Source organism: Neolamprologus multifasciatus, chromosome 6, assembly GCF_963576455.1.
Source record: "Neolamprologus multifasciatus chromosome 6, fNeoMul1.2, whole genome shotgun sequence".
In the NCBI taxonomy this organism is placed as follows: domain Eukaryota; kingdom Metazoa; phylum Chordata; class Actinopteri; order Cichliformes; family Cichlidae; genus Neolamprologus; species Neolamprologus multifasciatus.
In genome coordinates, this window is record NC_140444.1 from 36,151,750 (window position 1) to 36,179,512 (window position 27,763).

At 39.3% G+C, this 27,763-nt stretch overlaps 2 protein-coding genes across 2 annotated transcripts; both read left to right on the top strand.

The window, feature by feature from the left end:
* Positions 1 to 55: 55 nt before the first annotated feature.
* On the top strand, positions 56 to 9,376 carry fam161a (FAM161 centrosomal protein A). The gene is made up of 7 exons (XM_085164285.1): positions 56 to 801; positions 2,437 to 2,705; positions 3,138 to 4,367; positions 4,606 to 4,773; positions 4,973 to 5,072; positions 8,156 to 8,295; positions 8,390 to 9,376. Exons 1-7 carry the CDS (start codon positions 646 to 648, stop codon positions 8,670 to 8,672), a joined length of 2,346 nt encoding a protein of 781 aa, XP_085020411.1. The 5' UTR covers positions 56 to 645; the 3' UTR covers positions 8,673 to 9,376.
* Positions 9,377 to 9,710: 334 nt separating this feature from the next.
* Positions 9,711 to 26,554, top strand: xpo1a (exportin 1 (CRM1 homolog, yeast) a). The gene is made up of 25 exons (XM_085164284.1): positions 9,711 to 10,297; positions 10,837 to 10,969; positions 11,145 to 11,246; positions 13,296 to 13,368; positions 13,484 to 13,545; positions 14,422 to 14,466; positions 14,561 to 14,742; positions 15,305 to 15,353; positions 15,449 to 15,568; positions 16,229 to 16,357; positions 17,614 to 17,772; positions 19,403 to 19,585; positions 19,850 to 19,988; positions 20,913 to 21,094; positions 21,216 to 21,372; positions 21,503 to 21,666; positions 21,861 to 21,995; positions 22,107 to 22,290; positions 22,599 to 22,705; positions 23,260 to 23,454; positions 23,633 to 23,801; positions 24,258 to 24,392; positions 24,566 to 24,725; positions 25,321 to 25,417; positions 25,752 to 26,554. The coding sequence occupies exons 2-25, from the start codon at positions 10,844 to 10,846 to the stop codon at positions 25,896 to 25,898; spliced, it is 3,201 nt and encodes a 1,066-aa protein (XP_085020410.1). The 5' UTR covers positions 9,711 to 10,297; positions 10,837 to 10,843; the 3' UTR covers positions 25,899 to 26,554.
* Positions 26,555 to 27,763: the final 1,209 nt, after the last annotated feature.

The window sequence follows — 27,763 nt, forward strand, 5'->3', positions numbered from 1 at the left end:
ATCTGTATAATCAGCATGCAAGATACCTGTACCTGTCATATGTCTAAGTAGCAAACTTGCACTCTGAAGATTACAGTTAAGAATAACAATAACTGCTAAATTTCACCACTGAATCAAATAAAAGGCATTATTTTTAAATATCCATCATGCAAAGCAGACAAGAACATATAAGTCTCAAAATTAATCATGTATTGTTCTAGCTAATTTGTATAAGTAATCTGCATCACAGATGCAAAGTACTTAAGATTTAACCATATCTTTAGACTTAAAATTTATTTTGGGGTACTGCAATTTTGTTGTTAAGGGTACTTCTGGAGGATTCATTTTTCCACATCCATAACTTATGTCATAGTATTAATCAATACATTAAGGCAATTGCAACATAATTTTTTTGTTCAACTATTCGTTTCACAAATTCTGGTGCTTTTAATTTGTACGGAGGCCAAGGCTTTTCATTTCCTGCCACTCTCCGTCACTTCCCTCCCAACCAAGCTTCTCTGTTGCTAAGGACTTCACTTGCTACCTGGATGTGGAAAGAGAGCGAGCTTGTCATCTCGACTGAGTACTCTTACTACAAGTGATTTTGTGACGCAACTTATATAAATAACTTATATAAATAATAAAAAAAGCAACATTTACAAAAACATGGCAAATGCCCACCGGAAAAACGTTTTGGTTACTTCATGTTTGAAAACGCCGGTAGACCCGCACACCAAAGCGCCGTTAGCTTCGTATGAACGCGAGAGAGTCCTGCCGTGCATGGTTACAGGTCACGTCGACAACCGGGATTACGAGAAAGAGGTAATTTTTACCGAGTTTTAATTGTTGTGTACCGATTCCGAATATCAATTACAACACCTGCCTTTTGTTTAAAAATCCCCTAATAATCAGCCTGCCAGCCCCCTTTTTACTGACATGTACCGTAGCTTTCTGGTTAATTTACAGTTAGTTAAAATAGATGTTTCCTTTTCCTCAGTGGTGGAGGAAAGTCCACACAGAAAGTGAATTACTTACATGCTGGAGAAAAAATTGCAGACTAAGTCACTGTAAATACTTTAATCCTGCAAAAAAAAAAGTAATTTATTGTTCCGACAGTTGTTAAAATTTATTTTTAATAATAATAATAATTTAGTAATAGTAATTTAACATAGATAGACCCCCGGTCATTCTATACAGACCTTTACATTTATTGTTACTGGGATCTTTGACATATTACAATTTGAGACATTGTATTTTAAATATTAAGTTTAAACTGTCTGAACAGAGTAGAATCAGCTGTTTGTTTTTAAAGGTTTTTCTCCATTATTATCATCCAAACTGTACTTCGTGAAGTAAGCCACACACTGTTTCTGATCTGGTTCCAACAGGCTGTTGACCGTTTAAGGTCAGCCTGTGTGGTGGAAGGGATTTGATCTGTTTAATTTGTTAAGCATACTATTTGTGGACTTCCATCTCAGCTACATTATCAGATGTCACATTTAGTGTATAATCCTAAAATCACTCATCTTCTGCTGTTCTTCCTTTAAGGATCTTGATAATTTAGTAAAAAGCTGTGAAGGCAGACACCTGATGTAAATTGTGTGTCTGCCTGTCGTGCCTCAACATATGGTCAGTGTCGCTGCTGTGACAGCATAATAGGCTTAGTCCTGGAGGAGTGCTCAATGAGTGGTGGTTAAGCCATTATGTTTGAAGATGTAGGAACGTGAAATGGATCAACGTGACAGCTTCACAATTCGTATATTTATTCCATGCAACATTTAACATATATTGTTCAAAAAGTTATCTAATGATGACCTATTCTGGTCATTTCCACCTCTTTGTTTTGCCTCTTGGACTCTTCTAGAATAGCTTTGCATGATTCACACTCAGATATTACCTATTCATCTTTTACTGGGACTTGATACAGCCCCTCAGTCCATCCTCTGTCTGAAACAAGCTGTTTTAGCTCCTCTCCCTAATAAGCCAGCAAACTTTCTCATGATTTGCTGCCGTTTGCAAATTGAAGAGATAAACAGCAGCTGGAAGAAGCATCTGAACCCACAGTAAAAGTGTTGGTGAGATAAGGATATCCCCTATCACTGACACACAGAGCCAAAAACAAAACGAGAACGGAAACATCTCATGTGACTCACAGAGGTTACTTGTACATTACCTGACCTCATTATTGTTATTATGACTCATTATTAACTTTGATCATATTTAATATAAGCATCCAACACAGGAACAGCATATCCATCCATCTTCCTCCACCTATGCAAGGTTGCAGGGAGGCTGGAGCCTATCCATGTTGCCATAGGGCGAGAGGCGTGGTACACCCTGGACAGGTCACCGGTCTGTCGCAGGGCAGCGTATAAGTGCAGCGTATTTCGGTCACTTATTATATTTAGATATAAAATGGCTGCTGATTGCAGTATGAGATTGTTGTGACTATTTCAGATGGAGTATGAGGACTCAGGCTCTGATTACTGTGATGAGGACTGCGCTGGGGCAGGAGGCCCTTTCATGATAAGCAACTATAGAGCAGCGGGAGATCGCCTCGACCTCAGTCAAATCTTCTTCTCCAATGAGGAGTACTACAGCAAGCTGGAGGAACTAAAGAAGGCCCACCTGCACACCATGGCAGAGCTGGAGAGCATGTATCAGCAAAAGCTGCAGCTCAAGTCGATGGAGCCATTAGATATGACAGTGATGGATGGAAGGCAGAGGTGGGTGGATTTTGTTCAATATTATGTAAGGAACTAAACACTTGTTCATTGTCTTTCTGTATGTAAAGAATTTTTGGAACAACACTAAACAGACAAAAACCCACAAAACATATAGTGAAGCTATGCAAATGTGAACCTGTGACCATAGTCTTTTTCTGATTAGAGAAAAGCACACAACTTTTGTATCCAACAATAAACCAGTGATATTGACACTTTTGACAATTTTAAGAATTTTATGAGGCTTTTATAGTTGTAATTTATTTGTTTCGATTCTAGGCTGCTGACTGGACAAAATAAGCTTTGAGAAATTGTGATTGACATTTTTCACAGCATTTTCTTACACAAAACTAATAAATTGAATAACTGGTATTATTATTGATGACTTTTATTCAAGTTTGTTTTTTCTTCTTCTATTTTTGTTTTGTTTTTTAGACTGCTGTGGGTTCATGCTACTGCCACAGCTTCACACTGTCATTTGAGGAAGTCTCACTCTGCTGTTGAACTCAGATGGGTCTCTGGGCATTCAGACTCCTCAGATGAAGATCAAACTGCCGGCAACAATGTTGAGAAAGGCATACTGTTTTCCCCCAAAGAGCACATCAAGAATATGTGGAAGGACTTTAAGCTGTCCCCTTATCATGCCCACCTGTCCTCTGCTTCGCTGCGCAGTCTAACAAATGACCAAAATAAACCACAAAAGAGAACAGGGCACAAGAAACAGAGGAATAAAGATAGAGAGCGGGAGCACTGGAAAGATAGAGTAACCGTCCCAAAACCTTTCCAGATGACACTACGCGAGGCTGAGCAGCGAAAGCGAGGCATAAAGACACGCTCAGAGATCGAACTGGAAAACGTAGAGCTGCGACGGCAACTGGAAGAACTGACAGAGTGTCAGAGGAAGTTCCGTGCCAGCCCCGTACCTGCACACATTCACCTCCCACTTTATGATGAGCTACAAGAGCGCAACGAGGAACGACGGCGAGCCATGCGAGAGCGAGAAGAGCAGCATCTCCGGACCATACAGAAGCCATTCAGCTTCCTAGAGCGGGAGCGGCTGAAGAAGGAGCAGAGACAACTACGTCACCTGCAACCATCTGATCAGGAGAAAGTGAAACCCTTCAAGGCCAAGCCTGTGCCAAAGTCTGTCTACATAGCAGCATCAGGGGAGCAGATGAAAGAGGAGCAGCTGTATCGGTCTATCAAGATACAGATGAGGGCTGAGGAGATGCTTCACAATGCTTCCATGCCTCCGAGCATGCTCAAACGACGGCTCAGTGAACGGAAGAATCGCAAAGATATCAAAGCTGGAGTCGGGGAAGGTGACGGCTTTTCACACAGGCCGCAGATAAACAAAGAGGTACCAGATTTCAATGCCAGTTATAGGCGCTTCCAGAAGCATCTGGAGAAACGAAAAGAGATAAAGCCTACGACTGCGTGTGAACCATTTGAGCTGAAGACATCACAGATTTCCTCACACCGGGAACGGATCCTGACTGATATCGAGAAGGAGCAGAGTAGCCCTCAAACACTGCGCTGGCCATACATCAGCCCTGGGCCAACTCGGACGCCAAACTCAAGCCTCTGTTCATCCCTCTCAGGTAGCCTGGAGGTCCTCCCTGCCAAAGTCACAGATGCCACAAAAAAGCGCCATGAGGCCGTGAGGTACCACCTTAGGGCACCAAAAGCTTCCATCATTTTAGTAGAGACAGTGAATTGTCCCATTTAGACAAAGTCCTCACCAGCTGTCTTCCGTGATTAAAAAGAAGGCCTCCTCCCAACTTCCCCTGCAACCCTTATAACCAAATACATGTATATAGCTTGTTTTTGCACCCATAAGCTTAATTACCTGCACTACCTGTAAACATTCCTACATCCATGACCAAATTTTCTACCGGAATAGGAAGGTGCTGCAGCAGAGGAAGAAGGCTGAGGAGGAGGAGGAGCGGTGGAGGGAAAAGCAGATGCAAAGGGAGAAGAGGCTGCAGGGGCTAGTTCTGAAACGTGCCCAGGCCAATGACCCCCACCTAGCTCTTTCACAGACCCATCCAAACAAGCTCAAAGAGTTCAGGTATGCTGAAAACAGCGCTACTTTCACTCTAAGCTTTGCTGAGCAGGTTTTTGCAACAAACGCTTGGTTGCAAGTTCCTATGGTCATGCAGTACATTCAAGTTGAGTTTTATATTTGTCTTTAAGTAAGGAAATGCACTTTTTTCTTTTTCCATGTTTTTTAATGAGAAAGATGATCCACTGCACTCTTATGTTTATAGGAAACAGGATCTTCAGCGCAGGAAGGAATACAAGCAGGAGATCAAAGAAATGCAGGAGAGAGTGAAGGGAAGGCCACTGTTGTTGGAGCAAGTTGCACAGGTGATTGTGTAACCACGACATAGCCACATCCTATCACATCATCACCTGCATGACAAACCTGCTGTCTTTCATCTTTTACTACACCATTTGGGTTTTATCATGACGATGTATGTGCCTCTAAAGATTTAAAAATGTGAGGGAAATTAGAACGAAATTTTAAAATGAAGCTTTAAATTTGATGAAACAACAATTACAAAGAAGCCAAGCAGTAAATATTCATGTGCAAAATGTTAGCAGAAATCTTTTCTTGCTAGAAAGCACACAAAGCATCCATTGAATGCATTTCAAGTTTTTTGGTGAAATATAACTATTGTTTTTCCAGCTAACTTCACAAAAGAATTTCCCTTTGAATAAATGAAGTCTTTATCTTATCTTATCTTATCTTATCTTATCTTATCTTATCTTATCTTATCTTATCTTATCTTATCTTATCACACTCTTGTACAATCTGTGTGTCCTCTCCCTCTATTCTCCTCACTCCTTCTACTGATAATCACACACAAACATTGTATCCGACAACAAAATAATATCACACTATGACAATCACTATGATACTTTCTCTCTCCGCGCCCCCCCCCCCCCCCCCCCCTTTGCTGGTTTTGGTACTTTATGTCAAATCAGTGATTTATGTCCACGATTTATGAGTTAGGAAGTAATAACAGAAGTAATAAAAAATTAATGGCAGTCATAATTTTTATGACTATAATAAAATTATGATATTTCATAACTCGGTAATAATCAATAATCATATGAACAAAAAATGTATGATCATGAAAATATGGTGATGGAATAGGCTGTTTAACCTCCTAGGACCTGGCGTCCACATATGTGGACATCACATTTTGGGTTATTTAGACCAAAATACTCAATTTTGCTCTACAAGGGCCTGATATCCACTTACGAGGACATTATACTGCTACTGTTCTATCGAAATTTTAAACAAATATCCTCATATGTGGCTCTCATTTTTCTTAGAAACAAAAATCAAATATCTGGTCATTCTTTGTTTTTACATTCATTGGGTCCCAATCAGCCCAAATATCAAAGAGAAATCAAAAATGCATGCTGTGGAAGAGTTCGGGTCTTAGGAGGTTAGATAGAAATTCAAACTGTGGAATAATTTATATTTTTGCGCTGCTATCATTTTAAACCAAAAGGTTTACTTTTTTGACCAAAAATGCCACATTGGACCCTTATTTGGGGACCAAATAAATGCAAAGTCTTCTTTACTGGAGGTTAAAAATGGCTCTTTGGCATTTCATTAAAAAAAATCTGAAAGAGCAATGTTGTAAGTGGGAATACGCCTGAATGTGGTGAGGGGACCAGCAACACTGAGTTGTGGAGCAGCTGGTAAGGACTTGTGTATTTCTGCAAAGCTGTCTTGGTTGATTTCAAAAACTCTGCATACTTAACTCGTCTGAGGGCCATAAATTCAGCTCATTAGTCAGATCAAAACCGTCCCACGGTCTCTTAGAGGCTGAAGCGAGAGCCTGCCTCTCTGAAATGACTTTATTGATGGGTCTGGGAGAAGTTCAAGATCATGGCTAGAGGTTACAGTCAGGGGGCTATTTACGGTAGGTGAAAGTCAGGCAGGCGAGAACTTCTGGTCACTCAAAGTCGCTGGGGTTGAATGAGGGTGAAACAGCTGTTTCACAGCAATCAGGTTAAACCCGGCCTGGTTTAACACATTTTAACACACACACATACACAAGTACCCAAAAACAGGGTCCTGCCAAGGTGGCATTTTTGTCAAAAAAGTAAACTTTTTGCTTAAAATGACAGCAGCACAAAAATATGAATTATTCCACCTAGGGATGCACCGATACCGATACTGGTATCGGGGCCGATACTGTAAAATGTGTGTGTACTCATACTCGTAAAAGTTAACCGATACCATGAACCGATACTAACTTATTTCATTAATCAGAGGGTGGCTTGTCATTTCTGTTGTAGTTTTTTAGATTGGCCACTAGGGGGACATCTCACGCTAAACAGGCACAGGCGAGTGAGACTGGCAGCTCCAGATAAAAAAGAGAAACTGGAGGCTGCTGTAGCTAGGCTAAACAAAATGTCAGCAGTGTGGACCGGAACAGCCAACTTTAACTCAAGTTTTGGAAAAGCGATGAAAAATGTCAAAAGAAAATCCACGGGCAGTTAAAATATCAGAGGCTCTGACTCATTTTATCGCTCTGGATGACCAGCCACTGCCAGTCGTGGAAAATCAGGGAGATAATGGTGCCAAAACTTTCTAAAGAGGTAAAGACAAGCAGTGTGTGCGCGATGTCAGTCCTTGGTTTAACGGCACAGTGGACTGATGATCCACGGGCAGATGAGGAGTTCGTCAATGCCAAATACTTTCGTTATTTTGTTTGTTTGTTTACAATATGGACACTCTACAATAATTTAAAAGTTTATTTTATTCTCAAACCTAATTTGTATTTATTTTATTCCAAACAGAAGTGTTTATTTATTATTCTGAAAGCTCGAGACAGTGCCAATAGTTCAGTGATATTTTGTTAAATTACAATGTGGAGACTCTGCAATAATTTAACAGAAGTGCTTATTTTTCACTTGAAATTTTTTTGTGGTCATTTTTATTAAGATTTTATTTTTTATCGGCAGAGAATAAAATAAAACCTGTCTTCCAAGTCATTGTATTTGTGCGTGTGGTAGAAGTATCGGTTTTTGTACTCTGTATCGGCAAGTACTCAGATCCAAGTATCGTTATCGTATCGGTTTGAAAAAATTGGTATCGTTGCATCCCTAATTTCACCGTTTGAATTTCTATCTCAAACAACCCATTCATCATCCTATTCCATCACCATATTTTCATGATCATATATTTTTTGTTCATATGACTATTGCTTATTACCGAGTTATATCATAAATATCATAATTTATCATGGTAATATAAGTTAATGGCAGTCACCCAATGAAAAAATTGTGACTGCCATTAACTTATATTACTTTCTTTATTATTTCTTAAGTAATTAAATGTAATATGTTCTTTAAGTAGAACATATTCCTTCTTTGCAGTACATCTTTAATTATTCTAATAGTTTGAATTTGTCCTGCTGTAACAGAGGAATGCCAAACAGGCTGCAGATAAACACTACACCAACACCCTGCATGGATGCGACGTGACAGAGGAGTTTATCAGCAGTAAAGCAGGCAAATTAGGATCTTCACCCAAATTGTCTCCATCCAGCGAGAGCAAGCAGAGGTAAATCTGTGACGCTTACAAACTTACTAAACTCAGTATTCTATCTGTTAATAAGTGGTTGGTACACTACTCATGATGTTCTTTTAATAATTAGTGACCTTGAGGAAGCAGACCTGGGTTATGAAGCAGTTCACTATAGGAAAGTCTTCCTGGATGATGATGTGGATGATCCAGCCGAGAAGGAGGGAGGAAGAGCAGACGAGGAAAGCGACGAGGTCTCGTCTAATTACCAAGACAGTCACCACACAGAGAAGGATTGTCTTGGGGATGATTGCCATTATTCTGATGAAAGTTACCAATACTCAGACGATCACGAGAATTACTCAGAAGACAGTGAACATGCTGCTGACACTAAGGAGCAGGAGGCAGAGGACTGATATTTTAAATGTCATCATGTGTTCTTTCTCTGAGAGAGAAAGCTGACCAAATTGTGAGAGGTTAATGTTTCTTTATTATAGGACTTTCAAGCTTGAGCTGTCTTGTTTCATCGATGAAACAAGACAGCTCTGTTTCATCCCTTGAAACTCACTATTTTTTCTAGTTTTCTATCATTTTTGTGTCATGGCTGTGACAGATGTGAAGGATTGCATTATGTGATTTCATTACCATACATTTAAGATAACGACTTTATTTTACTTACTAGAAAGCATAACAGTAACAGAAATTTCATGCTTGAGGAAGTAACTTCAGACACAGCCACAAGCCATTGTCACAACACACACTTTGACTTGCCCTGTTAGGAGAACCCTGTGTTTCACTGGTCTTTTCTAGCACTCCATGATCAGAATGTGTCCTGAATTAGTACTAATAGTGTTGTTGTGATGTACTGCTTTAGTTCTTAACATTTTCCCACTAGTGTCGAAATTCAACTAAATCAAACTATCACTGAAAATAAACTTAATAAAGAAACAGCAAAATGTAACTTGAATGTTTGGAGTATATTCTCAGATAGTTATATTATTTAATTGTTAAATGTGCATGTTTTCTTTTAGCACGTCAAAATGTGTTATATATAAATACTTAATCAATAGCTGTCCTTTTTTGTATTGGCTTAGAATAAAAGATTTCTAGTTATGTGAAATATTTCATTGACTGGCATTCCTGGACACATGGCCTCAGTTATATCATGACGACTCGTGTAGAAAAAAAAGCCACTCATTTAAGAACTAAAAATGGTATAATTTGGTTAAGCATTTAAGTAATTCAGTATTTGTTGCTTTGGGCCTTAGGTAGAGGTCAGAGTGGAAGATAAACAGGGGGAGGGAGATGAGCCAGATTGACAGCTTCAAACAGCCCATGATAAAGCGTGACGAAATCAATGGCTGAACCAATTAGATGCTCAGTAGGCGGGTGCTTAGTCCAAATTTTACGCGGCGCTCGGCGGGTCGAAACACCGAGAATGAATATCCCGGTCTCAACCGGTTTTAACCGGTCCGTGGTTGGAAGCGTGAGCTTAGAGGAAGAGCACACTTGCACGCACTTAAACATCTTTGCTTCCCAACAGTGTGTGCGAACAGAACCAGAAATAAAACGAGATTATTTTACTTTGTGACCCGGAATACGACTCCAAGTCTGACTACGTGAAACTCTGGTGTTAGCTTAGCTTGATGTTACATTAGCCAGCGGACCTAAATCATTGACTTTTCCATTAGCACGCTAAGTTGCTATTAGCCTGGTCGGATGTAACTGGTAGCCTACCAATTATGTTTCAGAGTGGCTAAAAATAAGAAACGTCGGATATTCTTTAATATATCGCTAAAAAAAATCGATGAATATCCAGCTTAGCAGCATTTTTAAATTACGACTGTTGGTGTAATCGAGGAAAGCTACTATTAGCTTTTGGCTAACGACTTTTAAGGGCAGCGTAACGTAAACGTGTGCCATGAGATAACGTAGCGAATTAGTTTGTAGCGTATTTAGCGGTTTCACATTTAGGTCTTCTGTTAGAGCTCACATTATTAAAACCATCACTAGTTTTCGACGGGCGGACACCAACTATCAGGTAAGTCGCGTCTGATCACCATTAACTTATTAAGGCTAACGTCAGGGTGTATCGGGTTTGAAACTAACCATTGGTAATAATAACCAGTTATAGAACTCAGACGTCATACAAGTTATTGTACTTGGTGAACTGGTACCTTTAATTGCGCCCAATAGTGGCAAACGGATCTGAGTGGACGTGTGTTGAATGCAGTATTTGCGGGTTGGTGGCGCTGTTTCGTGTTTCGCCAGTTTATAGGGTTTGTTTGAGTGACTGTCATAACTTTACCACGAGGGGCTGGCAAAACCGGAATAACCTGTTTCTGACTTATTTACTTATCCAGAATATCGCTTGTCGATTCCATTTTTACGTTCCACTTATCTAGTATGTGTTAGTATTTACAGTGTAAATTTTCAACACTAAAAGGGTTAGTTTCTAGCACTTGTACTGCAAATTTTAATCACAGATGCGGTTCTTTTGTGTTTGGTAGTTCTTTTGTTACTTTCCCCCCAAGGGATGCTGTTCGGTTAAGGTTTCTGTTTCTTCGTTTCCCCTGTCAGAATCTCTATGCCAGCAGAAATGACAATGTTGGCAGATCACCCAGCCAGACAGCTGCTGGACTTCAGCCAGAAATTGGACATAAACCTGTTGGACAATGTTGTCAACTCCATGTATCATGACATTGGATCCCAGGTGTGTTTTATGTATTTCACCTTCAGTCAAAGCAGTGCTACTTTTAAGTCCCTAATGGGTTTGGGAGCTTGTCTTGTAGCAAATACAGTTGTGTAATTACAATTTAAGTATATGTTAAATTGAAGTATACTTTAAGTTGCTCTAAACCCACTGCTACTATGTTGCTCTTTTCTAGCAACGAGTAGCCCAGGAAGTGCTCACAAACTTGAAGGACCACCCTGATGCTTGGACGAGAGTCGACACCATCCTGGAGTTCTCTCAGAACATGAAAACTAAGGTGTGAGCATAACAAGCATGTATTAAGGGATGCTAGGGCCTTAGACGAGCTACATTATTACACTGTTGAGGACCAGTGTATTAATGTGAGCTGAAGCTTATTGCTTTATCCACATAAGCACATAAGACTTAGGCTTTCAGGGAGGTGAGGTGTGAGAAATCATTATGATTGACCTAGTGTTTACTGGATATCTTGTACAGTCAATGGGTCATGCTTCACTGTCTTTAAATAAGTAGTTTTTGACAGCCTTACATGCTGTGCCTTTTTTACTAGATCACACATTTAAAGACTCTTGTGATGCTATCTTCAGTTGTCAGTGTTGTCAGAATGTTTGTTTTGGGCTTCTTTTGGCATTGCTACTGTCTCCATTTGTACATATAATGGCTCTGAGACTGTGCTTAGTATGCACACTTATTTGTCTTTGGTCTAAGGTACACACAGCTGCTGTTGCAAGAGAGTTAAATGCTTAACTCATAGGGCTTGAGAGGTGCAAGTGTTGAAGGTTAATGTGTCCATTTATAACAGTTCAATTATTATAACAATGCCAATTCCACACTTGTCTATATTTTGTCTAAGAACAGTGACTAAATATGTGGCTGAAGTCTACAATTAGTTTTTTACCTGTCAACACTGACCAAAGGTCATGTATGATTATTGTTTTAAAAGAAAAGAGAGAGACACACACACATTCCAACTATCTGAATATTGCACACTCAGATAAAGGCAAAGTAGTACAGTGAGAGACATACATTCTGGTATATGTATTTAAACAGAAAGTTACATAAATGCACATTACAAAATAACCTAATAAAATTATTAGTTATAAGTTATATAGAATAAACATTCAATGTGCTGAACAGCAATGATCTTTTTGAACATATAACAGGACATAATCAAACCATCAGGGGCCGGTGCTGCCTGAAGCTTTTCTCAATAGCAAATCAGGATTCAGTCAGCAAATTTAAGGTTCCACTGTTTTGCAATCAGTTGACCAAAATCAGAAATTTCCCCGAAGAGTGTGGGTGTAAAGTCACTGCTGTAGAATTAGCTCTGCAGTCATTACCACGTGGTGCTTTTCAAAAAAATTAAAGGTAAAACCAAGTTTGAGCTAACTTTGTGTATTTTAAAAACAAACTACTACATCTAAACTAACTGGGGATTAAAGCTTAAGTGGGAAGTCTGTCATGAGCACAAATATCTCTTAAACTTTACAGTGTAACCTGAAATGCATCTCCCTAAAGATGTAACTACAAGTTGCATTAATGCAGCCCATTCATCATGTGAATTCCTTTGAACTTCTTCACTGCAGTTTTTGAGTTTATCAATGAGAGAGCAGTCATCATCTCAAATCCCAGCTTTTTGTTTTTATCTACTAGCACTATATATAAAACAGCAGGATATAACCATATGATAATTAACACATATTATACCATGCACAATTGGCCACTTAAGTAGGTTATGTTGTAGGATGCACCGAAAAAGTCTAAATTAGGCCTTAGCCTGTTACTGATAACTATGTTAATACACCCATATAAATATCTCGAAAGATTCATTTAAGCTAAAGGTTTTTCTATTAAGCATATTATGACTTAATAGTGTTTATCTTTGGTAGCTGATATTTATCCACTTACGTTTACTAATTACATTAGGTCACTTCTCACTCGCACCAGTAGCTTTGTAAACTCTGCTGCAGCCAGAGCTGCACCTTCGCAGCCATTGCTGCACCTTCGCAGCCATTGCTGGGTTCTCCTTCCACAGTCAAATAATTTGCACAATTAAATGTCTAATTACTTTGTGAATTCCATTACATAGTTGAATTTAGAATATTCGTTGACAGCCCCAGTAATATCAATGTCTAAAGACCATGTGTCATCAATTTTGGGCTGCACAAAGCTGTCCACATGGGGTCACCGTGGAGACATGACAGTGCAAAGACTCTCCTGAGGTTAGCTCTTGTTTTTGCTTGTTAAATCGCGATGAAAGGATTGAGTCTTTTTCAGAGCTCTAACTCATCTTTTCTTTTTTTTTCTTTTTTCCCCTCCCAAATAGTATTATGCTCTTCAGATTCTGGAGACAGTCATCAAAACACGCTGGAAGATTCTTCCAAGAAATCAGTGTGAAGGTAAAAATCACCCTAATGACATTAATCAGGATATCTGTGTGTTTTCTTCCTCAGATATGTTATTTGTCTGAAAGGTGTAATCAGTTTTCTCTGAACAACATGTCTGTGTTTTCAGGAATCAAGAAGTATGTTGTTGGACTGATTATCAAGACTTCTTCTGATCCTGCAAACATGGAGGTAAGGTGTCCTGTGTGATATGGTGCACTTAAACATACTCGTGTCATTATAATAGGGTTGTTTTGATACCACGGGGAAGTTTGACCACATTGTGCAACAACAGAATTAATGGCAAAGACATCATTTGTTGAAAAACTTGATGTGTTAATTTTACAAATGATTTAGATTTCATTATAGACTGAAGTTAAAATATATTTTAAAACATATCAATAGATAAAGGGTACAACTGCAGAATACCTAACATATCAATATATATATTTTTAATCATTGAAGAAAAAGAGGATTATAGAAAAACTACAAATAATAATGTATTTATGCTAATATAAAGATGATAAAAAACCAAGAGTGTTCACTGTGAAGCAGATTGAACCAATCACTCACTGATTGGTTGCACTTTAAAACTGAAGTTATGGCTGGCAACAACAAAATAGGAAATGCATAATTAACACATGGATAAATTATTCCAAAAGCAGAAAAGTATATCATCTTGTACACATATGCCTTCTCTTCACCGGATCTGCAACCTCTTGCTCATCCAGTGTTCACTCTGTCCTGACTCACTCTGCAGCTCTTCACTTCACCTCCAAAATTTGCTCAGAGTAGTTTGTCACATTCTGCTCTCTCCACTGTTCAGCTACTGTTCCCCTGCTGCTCTGCACAGCCAGCAACCCATCTAGTTTCCCATGTGTCCATAATCCAGTCTGTTACTGCTCAATATTCTATCCCAGTCAGCCCTGCACCATTTATTAATCTTTTTTCTAACCATAGTCTGCTAGCTGTTACGTGACTGATTAAAAATGGCTAATGTGGCTATTGGGTAGTTGCTAATAGTTAACAGCTAACATAACATGTAACCATTTTTATGTTTATTTGCAGAAAGAGGGGGTATACATTTCAAAACTCAACATGATCCTTGTACAGGTAAATAGGCATTTAATGTTTGATATAGTGTACATTATTATTGTTTGACATAAAGCAATGATGCTGATGATGAGCTCTATTTCTGGACTTTTAGATCCTGAAGCAGGAATGGCCCAAACACTGGCCCACTTTTATAAGTGATATTGTGGGTGCAAGTCGGACCAGTGAGAGCCTCTGTCAGAACAACATGATCATCCTCAAACTGCTCAGTGAAGAGGTGTTTGACTTCTCCAGTGGCCAGATGACCCAGGTGAAGGCCAAGCATCTCAAAGACAGGTAACTGATCTGATATACTGTATAACTTGTGTCGAGCAAATAGTGGACGTCAGGTCTTACATTTGAGTACTGAACACTGAAAGAAGGAGAAATATTGGTTCATTGTTGATTTTGAGTTATTTTCAGTCTAATCAGGCACAGTTAGAGATATCATATTTTTTTTTATGTTGTGCATTCTCGCATTTCCATTGCATCTTTCGATCAGTCATACTGCATTCCAAAACCTGCAGGTTATATAGTCATTTGTATGCATTTGTATACTGATGATTCCCCCAAAAAAGCTGTATAGATGTAAGATTGCACCTTTTGTTAACAAAATGTAGCAATTATCCCAGAAGAAGGCTGGGAAGATTGTGAACTCTGACATCTTGAGTGAGACTCCACTTTAATTGGTTTTAGCAGCAGTATGTAAAATTTCCTACCATTTGTTAATCTGGTCAACGCAAAGCCAGATTGTTGGTCATTTGGCTCATTGGGTGCCACAGTAGACTCCGCTAGACTTGGGGAGAAAAAAAAAATCCAGATGATGAGTACTTACACTCCGCTCTCTTTTCCCTGTCAGCATGTGCAATGAGTTCTCCCAAATATTCCAGCTGTGCCAGTTTGTAATGGTAAGACAAACAATTTTTTTTTCGCAGTTGTTTTCAAAACATTTTGTGCAAATCTCAATACCTCAGAAATTGATGTGTATAATTCTTCTCCATAGGAAAATTCCCAAAATGCCCCACTGGTCCACGCTACCCTGGAGACTTTACTCCGCTTTTTGAATTGGATTCCTTTAGGTTACATCTTTGAGACGAAACTCATCAGCACGTTGGTCTACAAGGTAAACCAGATGATACTCTTTCATTAAATAAAACTTGAAATAATTAACTCTAATACAGCGTGATACAGTATGTCTGTGAGTCTGGTTATACTGAAAAACACTGACATGGCATGGTAAGGCCAGTTAAATTAATGTTGTCACGCAAAGTGTCTAAGAACAAATGCTCAGATTTGCACATGGAATCAATTACAAGTAGAAACTTTGAAAAGGTTTTAACCTTAAATTCTAACAGCTTAATCAGTTTAAAGTGATCCCACCGTCTGAACTATGGTGGTTCATCCTAAAGATGCATAACAATATTGTGGAAATATTGCCATTAATCCAGAACTCGTTGTGTCATTGGTTTGGTCAGGAATCAGTCATCTATTACATGCATATAAAGCAGTTGGTGCTAGATAATGATCATAAAATCATCAAATTGATCTGAACTGGTTACAGCTGCAGGGCTCACAAAAACCGCTAGCCCGACGTCCCGGGGCTAGCGATTTTTGTGAGCCCTGAGCTGACTAAATGTGAGTCCCTGTCACTATCATAGTTGTTGAGTCAAGGCTGTTAACCAGCTAACTTGTATGCATGTAAGAAATGCATTCCTTCATCACAAATTCTAGGAGCAAGAAAAATAGACATGTCAGCACTGACCTGCTGTGTTTTCTTTTTCAGTTCTTGAACGTACCCATGTTTCGCAATGTGACTCTGAAATGTCTGACTGAGATTGCTGGTGTGAGCGTCAACCAGTATGAGGAGCAGTTTGTCAACCTCTTTACTCTCACCATGTCCCAGCTCAAACAGGTATGCACTCAGACCCAATTAGTATTGAGTGCCTCTTGCATTAATTGTACTCGGTGTTACAACGTGCTTACAAAAAACGTTTGAGTTATTACACACAAATCTCCAACCTTCCACCTCAACAAAAGGTCAACAGGCAGCACAGGCTGTCAATCTCTCAGTAAAAGAAAGACCCAAAATAAATGTAGATTAAGTAAGAAATTTTCCTTAGTCCATTCAGAAATGGGCATAAATGTTTTTCAGTGTGTGTATGTGTGAATTCAACAGTTTTGCTGAGTTGCTCTGTTTACAGCAGCAGATAAGTTTCAAAAACTGCCCAAATACATAAAGCATGAGAGGAAGCAGTGGATAGTTTAGTTCTTTCTGTTCACAAATTAAAATACAGAGTTTTTAGTCACCTTAAAACCAACTACTTTCACTGTGCTGTGTATTGTGAATGTGCTTGTACAGAGTGCCTTAGGCTAAAGTGAAGAGTTTAATCCTTTCTAAGACCATTGCATGAGCTCAGGCTTTTCTGAATGAATCATGTAATAATCACAGCTGTGTTTCACACACAAGAATATTATGTCGTCTGTAACATTGAGCAGACTGATATATGGTGCTATAGCAAGTCAGGTCATTGGCTTTATTTGTACTGTAGAACTGTTTCGTGGTAGCCCATTTTATGTTGTACATCCGTGTCTATCAATAGGTAAACTGTACTTTATCAAACATTTAAACTCTTACTTGATAAGTCATCATTTATTCTCTCCAGAGTCTCTGTACTAAGTACTTTATTATGTACTTTAGTACTTTAGGCTCCACTCTGACTATCTAAGAACAAAATGATGCTGGTGCATGAGATGGTTTTCTGCGTAGCTGTGGCCTGACAAATTATGTGAACAGAAGATTATAAAATGAATATAAGATCAGGGTGTCTTTAGTTACCAGAACATTTTACATTTCTAAAGTTATAAGTAAACCTGGTCCTTACTTTACATGATATTCATTAAAACTTTCTTTACATAAAACTTTACTAAACGTTATCTCCCAGTATTCCTTAACAGGCAGTGTTTCTGGTATAACTTTGTGGTTTATATTCTAGTTTTAGATTAAAGTTGAATCTTGAGTGGTCTCATAGTTGAGTATAAGATAAAACTTGATTACAGAAAATGCAGTGTCCACAAACAAAACCCCAAATGGATTCAATGAAAGCAAGTTTGAAGATACATTAATAATTATAAGGCTTTGCAGTAATCTCTTTTTTGCTGTTTGGCCAGATGCTGCCTTTAAACACAAACATCAGAGTGGCGTACGCCAATGGGAAGGATGACGAACAAAACTTTATTCAGAACCTGAGCTTGTTCCTCTGCACTTTCCTCAAAGAACATGGCCAGCTCATTGAGAAAAGGCCCAACCTACGCGAGACACTCATGGAGGTAGGCGGACAACACAGCAACACAAACGAGAACATTTTCACTGTTTTCCTTTTTGTTTGTTTGTTTGTTTTACATCATGTGGACTCTGAACTCTCATGTTGTGGCTTACAGTCATTTTGTCTATATTAGCATCCCTTTCTGTATCAGGTGACTGACAGATTTTCTTTTTCTCCTCATGCATTTTGTCCTTATTACTCTTTTGCAATGGTATACATTTTGAAGCTATTCCACTGGGATGGTCGACCTTTCTCTTTTCCACTTCAATAAGTATAGATAGTTAATTGTTCTGGGAACTGTGAAGAATGAGAGTAGCACAGGAAATACCAGTAATCTCTACTGCAATTTAACCATAAAAAGGCTCATTAATTTTGATTATGCAAACATAACTTATCTGTTTGTTTTATGAAATATAAAACGCTAAGGACAAGTGGACCAGGAAATCAAGAAGTTGCTTAAAAAGTAAAAGGGAGATTATTTAAATTACAAACTGTACTATAATATTACCTTCATACTATATTTATAGGACAGCCAATGAAGACTACTTGATTATGCTTCAAACCAACAAATTCAGGGCATACTATGTCTCACATTTGGTTAAAGAAAGTGAGGAATATCCTGAGATCTTTTGACTTTAAAAAGCTCACTATATAGAAGTGTATCGCATCTGATCATGTTATAAGGGGTGGCTGTAGCTCAGGTGGCAGAGCAGGTCAGCCACTAATCAGAAGGTCGGCGGTTCGATCCCAGGCTTGCATGCGAAATATCCTTGGGCAAGATATTAACCCCATGTTTGCCTACTGGTGGTGGTCAGAGGGCCCGGTGGCGCCAGTGTCCGGCAGCCTCGCCTCTGTCAGTGCGCCCCAGGGCAGCTGTGGCTACAACGTAGCTTGCCATCGCCAATGTGTGAATGACTGAATGTAGTGTAAAGCGCTTTGGGGTCCTTAGGGACTGAGTAAAGCGCTATACAAATGCAGGCCATTTACCATAAAAGTTTTCTGTCTTGCAAATGTCAGTACTAAAGCACTGAGTACATCCATACTGAACAAATAACTGACCTGAGAAGACCTCGTTTTCCTATATCTGCTCTGAAGCACAAAGATTTTAAGGATAGGAAACATCTTTATAAATGCACCTGAGATTATGTTGATCCCAAGAAATGGTATCCTTATCACTTACTTTTACACACAAGAAATCAAAATTTATAAAACCGCTGTAAAGTGTTTTGTTTCAGTCAGACTTTTTCCAGTGAGTCCGTGAAGATGCCAGAATCTTTTCTTTGACAGCTGATTTTTCATCTGTGAGAGCTGTGATTCATGACTGGCTGGTTCTTTATTTTCGTCTGATGTTGGAGAACCCATTTACTGTGTTATGTAATTTTGGATGACCACCACATTCTCAAACATAATCCACAGAAACCGCATATTAGTTTATATTCTGCTTAATACTCTCAGTTTTACCTACAACAGGATCATTTAACTAGTTTGCGGCTGACCAGAAGAGTCATGACATAATAACCCCCACGTTAAAAAAAGAATAGATGTTTGAATAATGACATACGTCCCTTTGTTTCATCAGTTGACTTGAAACATTTAAAGTTGTCCAGCCTCACCACACGTTGTCCTGTCTGCAGGCGCTGCACTACATGCTGCTGGTGTCAGAAGTGGAGGAGACGGAGATCTTTAAGATCTGTTTGGAATACTGGAACCACCTGGCAGCTGAACTCTACAGAGAGAGTCCCTTCTCCACTTCCAGCACTCCACTGCTCTCTGATGTCCCACCACGCAGACACCTTTACCTACCTGTGCTCTCCCAGGTTGGGCTGCTATTACGCACGCACACACAGAGATTGTATCCTCAAAATGTCAATGGATTAAGAAGTCACACTGTCCCAAATGCAACTTATGATTATATTGAACAGCATTACAATCATATTCTTATGATTATTTATTGGTCATGTTTTTTTTTTTAATTGCATAAAATGCTTGCAAACATCTAAAACAAAATTCTTGCATCTTTTACACTGTTCTTACAAAACTGATGTGTCTAACCGACTCTCTATATCCCTGCCTTCTTTCAGGTGCGTCTACTGATGGTGAGCCGTATGGCCAAACCAGAGGAAGTGCTCGTGGTGGAGAACGATCAGGGCGAAGTGGTCAGGGAGTTTATGAAGGACACAGATGCAATCAACCTTTACAAGAACATGAGAGAGACTCTTGGTAAGTTGTTAACGGTCCTTGTGACTAACTAAAATATTATATTTATAATATTATTTATTTATATTTATAAAATATTTTAATTGTGCAGTTTTCAGGGGTTTTTCTCACTGTCAAGTTACGTCCTGTATGTACCAGGCTGTTATTCAACATTTAAGACCTTTCAGTTGTAATTTTACCTTTCAGTAATGTTTGCTGCTCCTGCGGGGTCTCAAAGAGGATTAGATTTTTTCTCTTCAAATTTATGAAAACCAAAAATGGGTTTATTAAAAGATCTGGCATCTTGTGTTTTGGAAGTGTAAAAATATCAAACCTTACTGGGAAAGCATTGCGGTAACAATGACGAAAGTGCTGGGGTATGACGTGCTGTGTGAGGCACGAGTAATGTATTTTGGAATATGGGAAAATGTAAGAAAGGAGGACTATTACTTGTTTAAAATTATGTTGTTGTGAAGCAAAAAGGTAATAACAAAAAACTGGCTGAAAAGTGACCCTTTAAAATGGAAGAATGGACTGATGTAATCGAGGACATATATATAATGGAGAAAATGACCTAGACTTTGAGACTGAAATCTGACAAACACCGAAAACAGTGGACAAAATGGATAGCTTATAAGACTCACTCAGCCCCATAGGGCAGAGACCTCTCCTCGTTGTTGTTGGTTTTTTTATTTTTTTATTTTTTTTCCCCTTTCCCCCTCTTCCACAGATTGGGTGTCCTTTAATTTTTGTTTATTTTTTTTTTCTCGTGTTTTTGTTTGCATGTACTAAAAAATTGGAAAAAGTACAAAATAAAAAGTAAAAAAAAAAAAAGAAAAAGATCTGGCATCTTGTTATTAAAATGGTATGGTCAGCAGCACTTACTGGCTACTGGTTATATTGGCACTTTGTATTAATTAGCTCACGTAACTCTCTCTTTGTGCACAGTGTATCTGACTCATCTGGACTATGCTGATACTGAACGCATCATGACAGAGAAGCTTCACAACCAGGTGAATGGCACCGAGTGGTCGTGGAGAAACCTGAACATGCTGTGCTGGGCCATTGGTTCCATCAGCGGAGCGATGCACGAGGAGGATGAAAAGAGGTTCCTTGTGACTGTCATCAAGGTGAAACATACATTGTTGTAGCACATGTCATTAACACAGTATGGCTGAAAAATATGTTTAGATTTTGTCAGTCGCTGTAACACCAAACAATATAAATTGATTAGGTGTGTTACATTTGCAGGACCTGCTTGGCTTGTGTGAGCAGAAAAGAGGCAAAGACAACAAGGCCATAATAGCATCAAACATCATGTATATCGTGGGTCAGTATCCTCGTTTCCTGCGAGCCCACTGGAAGTTCCTCAAGACGGTCGTCAACAAGCTGTTTGAGTTTATGCATGGTGAGATATTTTGTCCTTGGTGTTAGGAGAATGTTGAAACGATGCAAACCATTGTTACACTAAATCTCATTGGCTGCTTATCAAGGCTTATTGTGATTTTGTTTGGCTTATTCTCTTTTTCCTCGCACAGAGACACATGATGGCGTTCAGGACATGGCATGTGATACTTTCATCAAGATAGCCCAAAAGTGCCGCCGTCATTTTGTGCAGGTTCAGGTGGGAGAGGTGATGCCCTTTATAGATGAGATTCTGAACAACATCAACACCATCATTTGTGACCTGCAGCCTCAGCAGGTGAGCCCTGCCCAGTGTCTGGACTTATTCACGTGGTTTTGTTATAGTTCTGCTGTTAAATAGGTTTATGTGCGTCTGTCAGACTTTCACGGGATGGAAATTGTGTTTTGCAGTAGAACTTTTCGTTTGCTAAGTTCAAACCTACATGTTGACAAAGGTCTATGTTAGAATTAAGCCCAGTCCCATTCCTGCAGGTTCATACATTTTATGAAGCAGTGGGCTACATGATTGGAGCTCAGACAGACCAGGCTGTTCAAGAGCTTCTGATAGAGAAATACATGCTGCTGCCTAATCAGGTGTGGGACAGCATCATCCAGCAAGCCACTAAGGTGAGAAACCTTGTAATGTGCCAGTGCTGTTACATTGTCAATAAGGCAGCCTGCAGCCCACTTCTGTGTTGTTAGTGTGTGCTTAATCTTTAACATGGACTTGTGCTACAGAATGTGGATATCCTGAAGGATGCAGAGACGGTGCGTCAGCTGGGCAGCATCCTCAAGACAAACGTCAGAGCCTGCAAAGCTGTTGGCCATCCCTTTGTTGTCCAGCTAGGACGCATCTACCTGGACATGCTCAACGTCTACAAATGTCTGAGTGAAAACATCTCCTCAGCCGTCCAAAGCAATGGTAAGTTTATGGGCTCTCCCTCAATTTATCTTATTAACCAGACTAATGTTTGAGCCTTATCAATAAAGTTAGACTGCTTACCACATAAAACCTACAGTAGTAAAGAAATGGGAATTCAAGCACACAGCATCACTGTTGTGACAATATAACCAGTAAATCACAGTAATAATTGTTCTTTTTGACCAAAAAAATAATGTGCAAAAACTTCAAAGTTTTTTGATGAAACCCTTGAATGATTTTTCATCCTCAGTATGTGCTCGTTGGAGACGTCAGCCACTTAAACTTGTTGGTTTTTCTCATTTGTACAGGTGAGATGGTGACTAAGCAGCCTCTGATTAGGAGTATGAGGACCGTAAAGAGAGAGACGCTAAAATTAATCTCTGGCTGGGTCAGTCGCTCCAATGACCCTCAGATGGTGAGCCTGGCCTTGCTTTGTTTCCTCTAGTCTGTTCTCTAATGAAACAGATTCAAATCTGTGTTTATGGAGACTTCTGTTTCGAGCAGTGATTCATATAAAACCGCTCTGCATTTATTTAACAATGAAGAAATAAATGGTGCAGGTAACAAACTGAAAATTGTAATAACTGCTTTGCATGTAAGCATGGGTTTCTTTTCCCCTCAGAAACAATGAAAAGCTTAAATTAGATTTTTTTTCCTGCTATAACCCTAAGTATGACCAAAGCATGTTCTTTCAAACCTTCACTGTCTCTGGAAAATTATTATTTTGAAGCTAGAGTGCAAATTAATAATGTTAAAATGGTGTTAATGAAACGCTTAACTAAAATCTGTCATGGTTAAAGTCAAATGTCTGTAAATGTAGTAAATTATTGTAAAAGGGGTTTTTATCTTCTAATTATATTTTTAAGGCTCCAGTAGTTAATGATGTGTTTATACTAAAGAGTTATTCAAGATCTTTTAATATGAAGGTGTGAAACACCCATCATAATTGCTGCTGTTCCTTTGGTTCAGGTGGCAGAGAACTTTGTGCCTCCCCTGCTGGAAGCTGTGCTCATAGACTACCAGAGGAATGTTCCAGCTGCCCGGGAGCCTGAGGTCCTCAGCACCATGGCAACCATTGTGAACAAGTTGGGCGTCCATATCACCGGAGAAATTCCCATGATCTTTGACGCTGTCTTCGAGTGCACTCTGAACATGATAAACAAGGTTTAACTGAGTTGATTTAACTGTATCTGATAGAATAGAATAAAAATTTAAAGTTGAACAGTTTATAACGCGCCTTGAGGCGACTTTTGTTGTGATTTGGCGCTATATAAATAAAATTGAATTGAATTGAAATTGAAATAACCCTTCTTAACTCCTTGTTTTCCATTTATGCCTTCAGGACTTTGAAGAATTTCCAGAACACAGAACCCATTTCTTCTACCTCCTTCAGGCTGCCACTTCCCAGTGCTTCCCAGCCTTCCTATCTATTGCCCCAGCTCAGTTCAAACTGATCCTGGACTCCATCATCTGGGCTTTTAAGCATACGATGAGAAATGTGGCTGACACAGGTCTGAACTGAAAACACTAACCTTGTTAGATTGTTCAGACAACACAGAGGGAGATGCTTTTTTTTCTGCTTTTGATTCGATGTGATGTTGTTGAGATCGGATATCCCTAATGTGATCAGCTCTGAGACTGATCATAGGAGCCATAAGCTGTTCACAAGCTGCTCCTGTTTTTTTTTCTTTTTCAACAAATGAAGTGAGACTTTGTATAAGATAAGTGAGGATGGGATAAAAATTTTGAACAGCTGAAGATATGATGCACAGTTAGTGTTTTTATTCTAGTACAGTGCTGAGATAGAAATGTGGAGCACAACAGTTCAAAATGAAAGTAATATACCACACAGTACAATATCAAGTAATACGCAAAATCTGAAACTGACCTTACTCACATGTAGGTATGCAGTGCAGATTGTCCTCAAATCTCTGCTGATTTAAAGGATGTCGCATCCTCTTTTGCAGGCTTGCAGATCCTATATACTCTCCTGCAGAATGTTTCTGCAGAGGAAGCAGCAGCGCAGAGCTTCTACCAGACGTACTTCTGTGACATTCTGCAGCACATCTTTTCTGTGGTCACGGATACATCTCACACTGCAGGTAAAGAGATTATGAAAGATGTATCATCACACAATTATAAAGGCTTCTCAGTTTGACTTTTATATAAATACAATAATGATGCAGCACTCCATTTTCAGTGTAGTCAGGAGCCAGTTTTTTATAAGACCAACCAGTAACTAAATAACCAGCGTGTTGTTCTGCCCTTTCTCTAGGATTAACGATGCATGCCACCATCTTGGCGTATATGTTTAACCTGGTGGAAGAGGGCAAAGTTAGTGTTGCTCTGAGTGCTGCAAGCCCAGCCAACAATCAGGGACATGTCCAGGAGTACATCGCCAACCTGCTCAAGACAGCCTTCCCCCACCTCCAAGAGTAAGTCAGCTGAACCTTGCTTTGAACTCTGCTGCCCGTATTATTACTAGGACTCCCTCTACTCACCATCACCCCTATCCTGAAGCAGCTTCACTGGCTCCCGGTTCAACTCCGTATTAATTTCAAAATACTCCTCTACACATTCATTCTCTCTCCCCCCACCATATGACTTGATACAGATCTCCATCCCATCCTCAGATCCTCCTCTTCTCTTCTTCTTTCTGTTCCTTCATTTCATTTTATTACCATGGGGGGGCAGGACTTTTAGTTGCTCTGCCCCTCGACTACCCCCTGACCTCAGAAACATCAGTTCTTTCACCCTTTTTGTCCACCCTCAAAACCCACCTGTTCAAGTACTCTGTATAACTACTCCATGCTCTTAAACTTTGTTTTATTATTGTGTTCATTTCCTGTTTTTATGCTTGTCTTATTTGTTCTGTAAAGTGTCCTTGAGTGTTTTGAAAGGCGTTTTTTTTTCTTGAATATGAGGCCAAAAAATTAAACTGTTGCAGAATTACAACAGATGTTATTTTTGACCACAGTTTTACAAGTTGTACTTTCCAGACTTGAGGCTCATTGAATGTTTTATCTACAGTGCCCAGGTGAAGGTGTTTGTAACGGGTCTATTCAGCCTCAATCAGGATATCCCAGCCTTTAAGGAGCACCTAAGGGACTTCCTTGTGCAGATCAAGGTGAGAATGGCCAAAAAAAACTTGCCAGCTAGAAACTGACCAAGAAAGGTATAAGTGCAAAATTGAAGATTATTATATTCTTTGCCAACACAAAACAGTTTTATCTGAGCCAATGAGCAATGATTCTTAGCTTGGATCCAAAGTATACCAACCTTTGTGCTCAAATTTACATGAGCATAAAGATATTATTCATCAATGAAAACACTGCAGACACCTGCTTCTTAGTAGAAGAGTTGAATTTAAAAGCATTGGTGTTGAAACTGTATGGTTTAAGGAGCACAACACATCCAAATGAATCCAAATTTCCAAACCGTCTACTTGTGTGGTCTTGCAGGAGTTTGCTGGTGAGGACACGTCAGACCTGTTCCTGGAGGAGAGAGAGACAGCTCTGCGCCAAGCCCAGGAAGAAAAACACAAGCTCCAGATGTCTGTGCCCGGCATCCTCAACCCCCATGAGTTGCCAGAGGAGATGTGCGACTAAAGTGACCAACTCTGAAGGGAGCAAAGACATTTCCTGTTGTTTTCCTTCCAAGTGTGGTTGTGTGCAAGTGTGTGTTGAAGAGAATTGGAGGGGGGGACCCCGGCACTCGGTTGTATGTCGACCAAATTCTGTCAATATGTAAATGAGAATCGCCCCTTATTACTACCCCCAATTCGGGCACAGATTCCTCCCCACCACCAGCTTCTTTTATATACATTGTTTATGTAACATGCCATCTTTTGTTACCTTCTTGCTATCAAAGCTTTGTTTGGCCATGCATTCATTTAAACCTGCATGAAGTTGTAAGAAGTAATGGTTATTTTTGAACCTACTACATGCTTATTTCAACTTCCTTCCCACTTGTTAATATGTAATATATATATAATGTTGAAACACTTGCAATGGTTATGTGACAGATTGCTCCAGTTTCACAAGTGCCATGTGCACTGTGCAGAACGAATGTGATGTTCAAGGGGTCCATTTGTACTCCTTTGCTTCCTGTGTTTGTTGTTTTGGTTTTTGAGTGTGGTTGTTTTTGTTTCTTTTTTCTTTTGTTTTGGCTTTCTGATAAATTCAGGGCTTCGGTTCCTCTGCTTTTGGATGAGTGCGTGCATATCATCCTGTTTGTAAAGCTGTCTTAGTACTCTGAAAATATAAAGTTGGCTATTTTTACAAAACATTCTGTATGATTATCTTCTTTCTGTAAGCCTAACCTTAAGGACCTAAACGTTTAGATAAGCTTGAGGTGCTACTGATATGTCAGATGAGATGCAGTTTTTAAGTGAATAATCACAACACTTAAAAAGCCACTGTGGTGCCCCAGTCAGTTATTTGCAGCACGCATAGATGAAACATTGGAGATGTTGAACTAAATCAACTTGCACATTTATCCAAATATAGCACTTCTTTGATACTACAGAAGGAGTAATAACAAGTTTTGTTATACATTTTAAAATGGATAATTTATACTTGAGTTCTGTGATATACACTGCGCAAAAAAGGATCACTTTTTAATTGACTATAGCATCAAATTAACTAAATTCATTTTTTTTAATATTGATCTGGTCAGTTAGGTAGCAGAGGGGGTTGATGATCAGTTTCAGTTGCTTTGCTGTTAATGAAATTAACAGCAGGAGCAACACTGAGTCAACTCTGGCATCCTAGCACGACTGGGCCCCACACACGCCTGATCTAAAGTCTATACAACACGTGGAAAGTTATGTTTCCATCCACACATATGATGCCACCAGGCTGCACCTCAAGACTGTCCAGGAGCTCCTCGGGGAGCAGATAGGCGCATTCTCCAATGTTGTCATGGCAGACATACAAACTGCAGAGCGTTACTTTGAGTTGCCGCAATGAAATTTCTGCAAAATGGACCAGCTACCCACATACTTTTTCACTTTGATTTTGTAGGTGTCTTTGAAGCAGCACTTTGTAGGTTGATCATTTTCATCAAACAATGTAGCATTTTTTTGTTTGTTTGTTTGTAGCATTACTCACTCCATATCAGTGTAGGTATAAAAAACTTTCCAATGAGATCAGATGTGTTTGCTAAGTGCTGCTCTAATATTATTGTTAAATAGTTTGGTCAGCCTATGTACAAGTTTGTCCTTTTTTTAAAAGATTTTTTTTATTGGTAGAGACAGTGATGATAGACAGGAAATTGGGGGGAGACATGTATTAAAGGGCCACGGGTCAGACTCAAACCCAGGCCTACTGCATTCTGGCCACATGGCCTTGCTCACCCAAGATTTTTTTTAAAAACAAGTTCTCTGTTTCAGGTCGTTTTTTCTTCTACTTTTGGATTTGTATACAGGGGGAAATCCTTATATGTTCATCTCAAATATACATCTCTGGCTGTA

What these genes read in the sequence shown, in the direction of transcription:
- fam161a (XM_085164285.1), top strand. Translation starts at nt 646, where the DNA reads ATGGCAAATGCCCACCGGAAAAACGTTTTGGTTACTTCATGTTTGAAA. An exon ending in TGTTGGAGCAAGTTGCACAG is followed by an intron (nt 5,073 to 8,155) that starts GTGATTGTGTAA and finishes CTGCTGTAACAG; the next exon opens with AGGAATGCCAAACAGGCTGC. An exon ending in TCCAGCGAGAGCAAGCAGAG is followed by an intron (nt 8,296 to 8,389) that starts GTAAATCTGTGA and finishes TTTAATAATTAG; the next exon opens with TGACCTTGAGGAAGCAGACC.
- xpo1a (XM_085164284.1), top strand. Translation starts at nt 10,844, where the DNA reads ATGCCAGCAGAAATGACAATGTTGGCAGATCACCCAGCCAGACAGCTG. An exon ending in CTCAGAACATGAAAACTAAG is followed by an intron (nt 11,247 to 13,295) that starts GTGTGAGCATAA and finishes CCTCCCAAATAG; the next exon opens with TATTATGCTCTTCAGATTCT. An exon ending in TCATCCAGCAAGCCACTAAG is followed by an intron (nt 21,996 to 22,106) that starts GTGAGAAACCTT and finishes CTTGTGCTACAG; the next exon opens with AATGTGGATATCCTGAAGGA.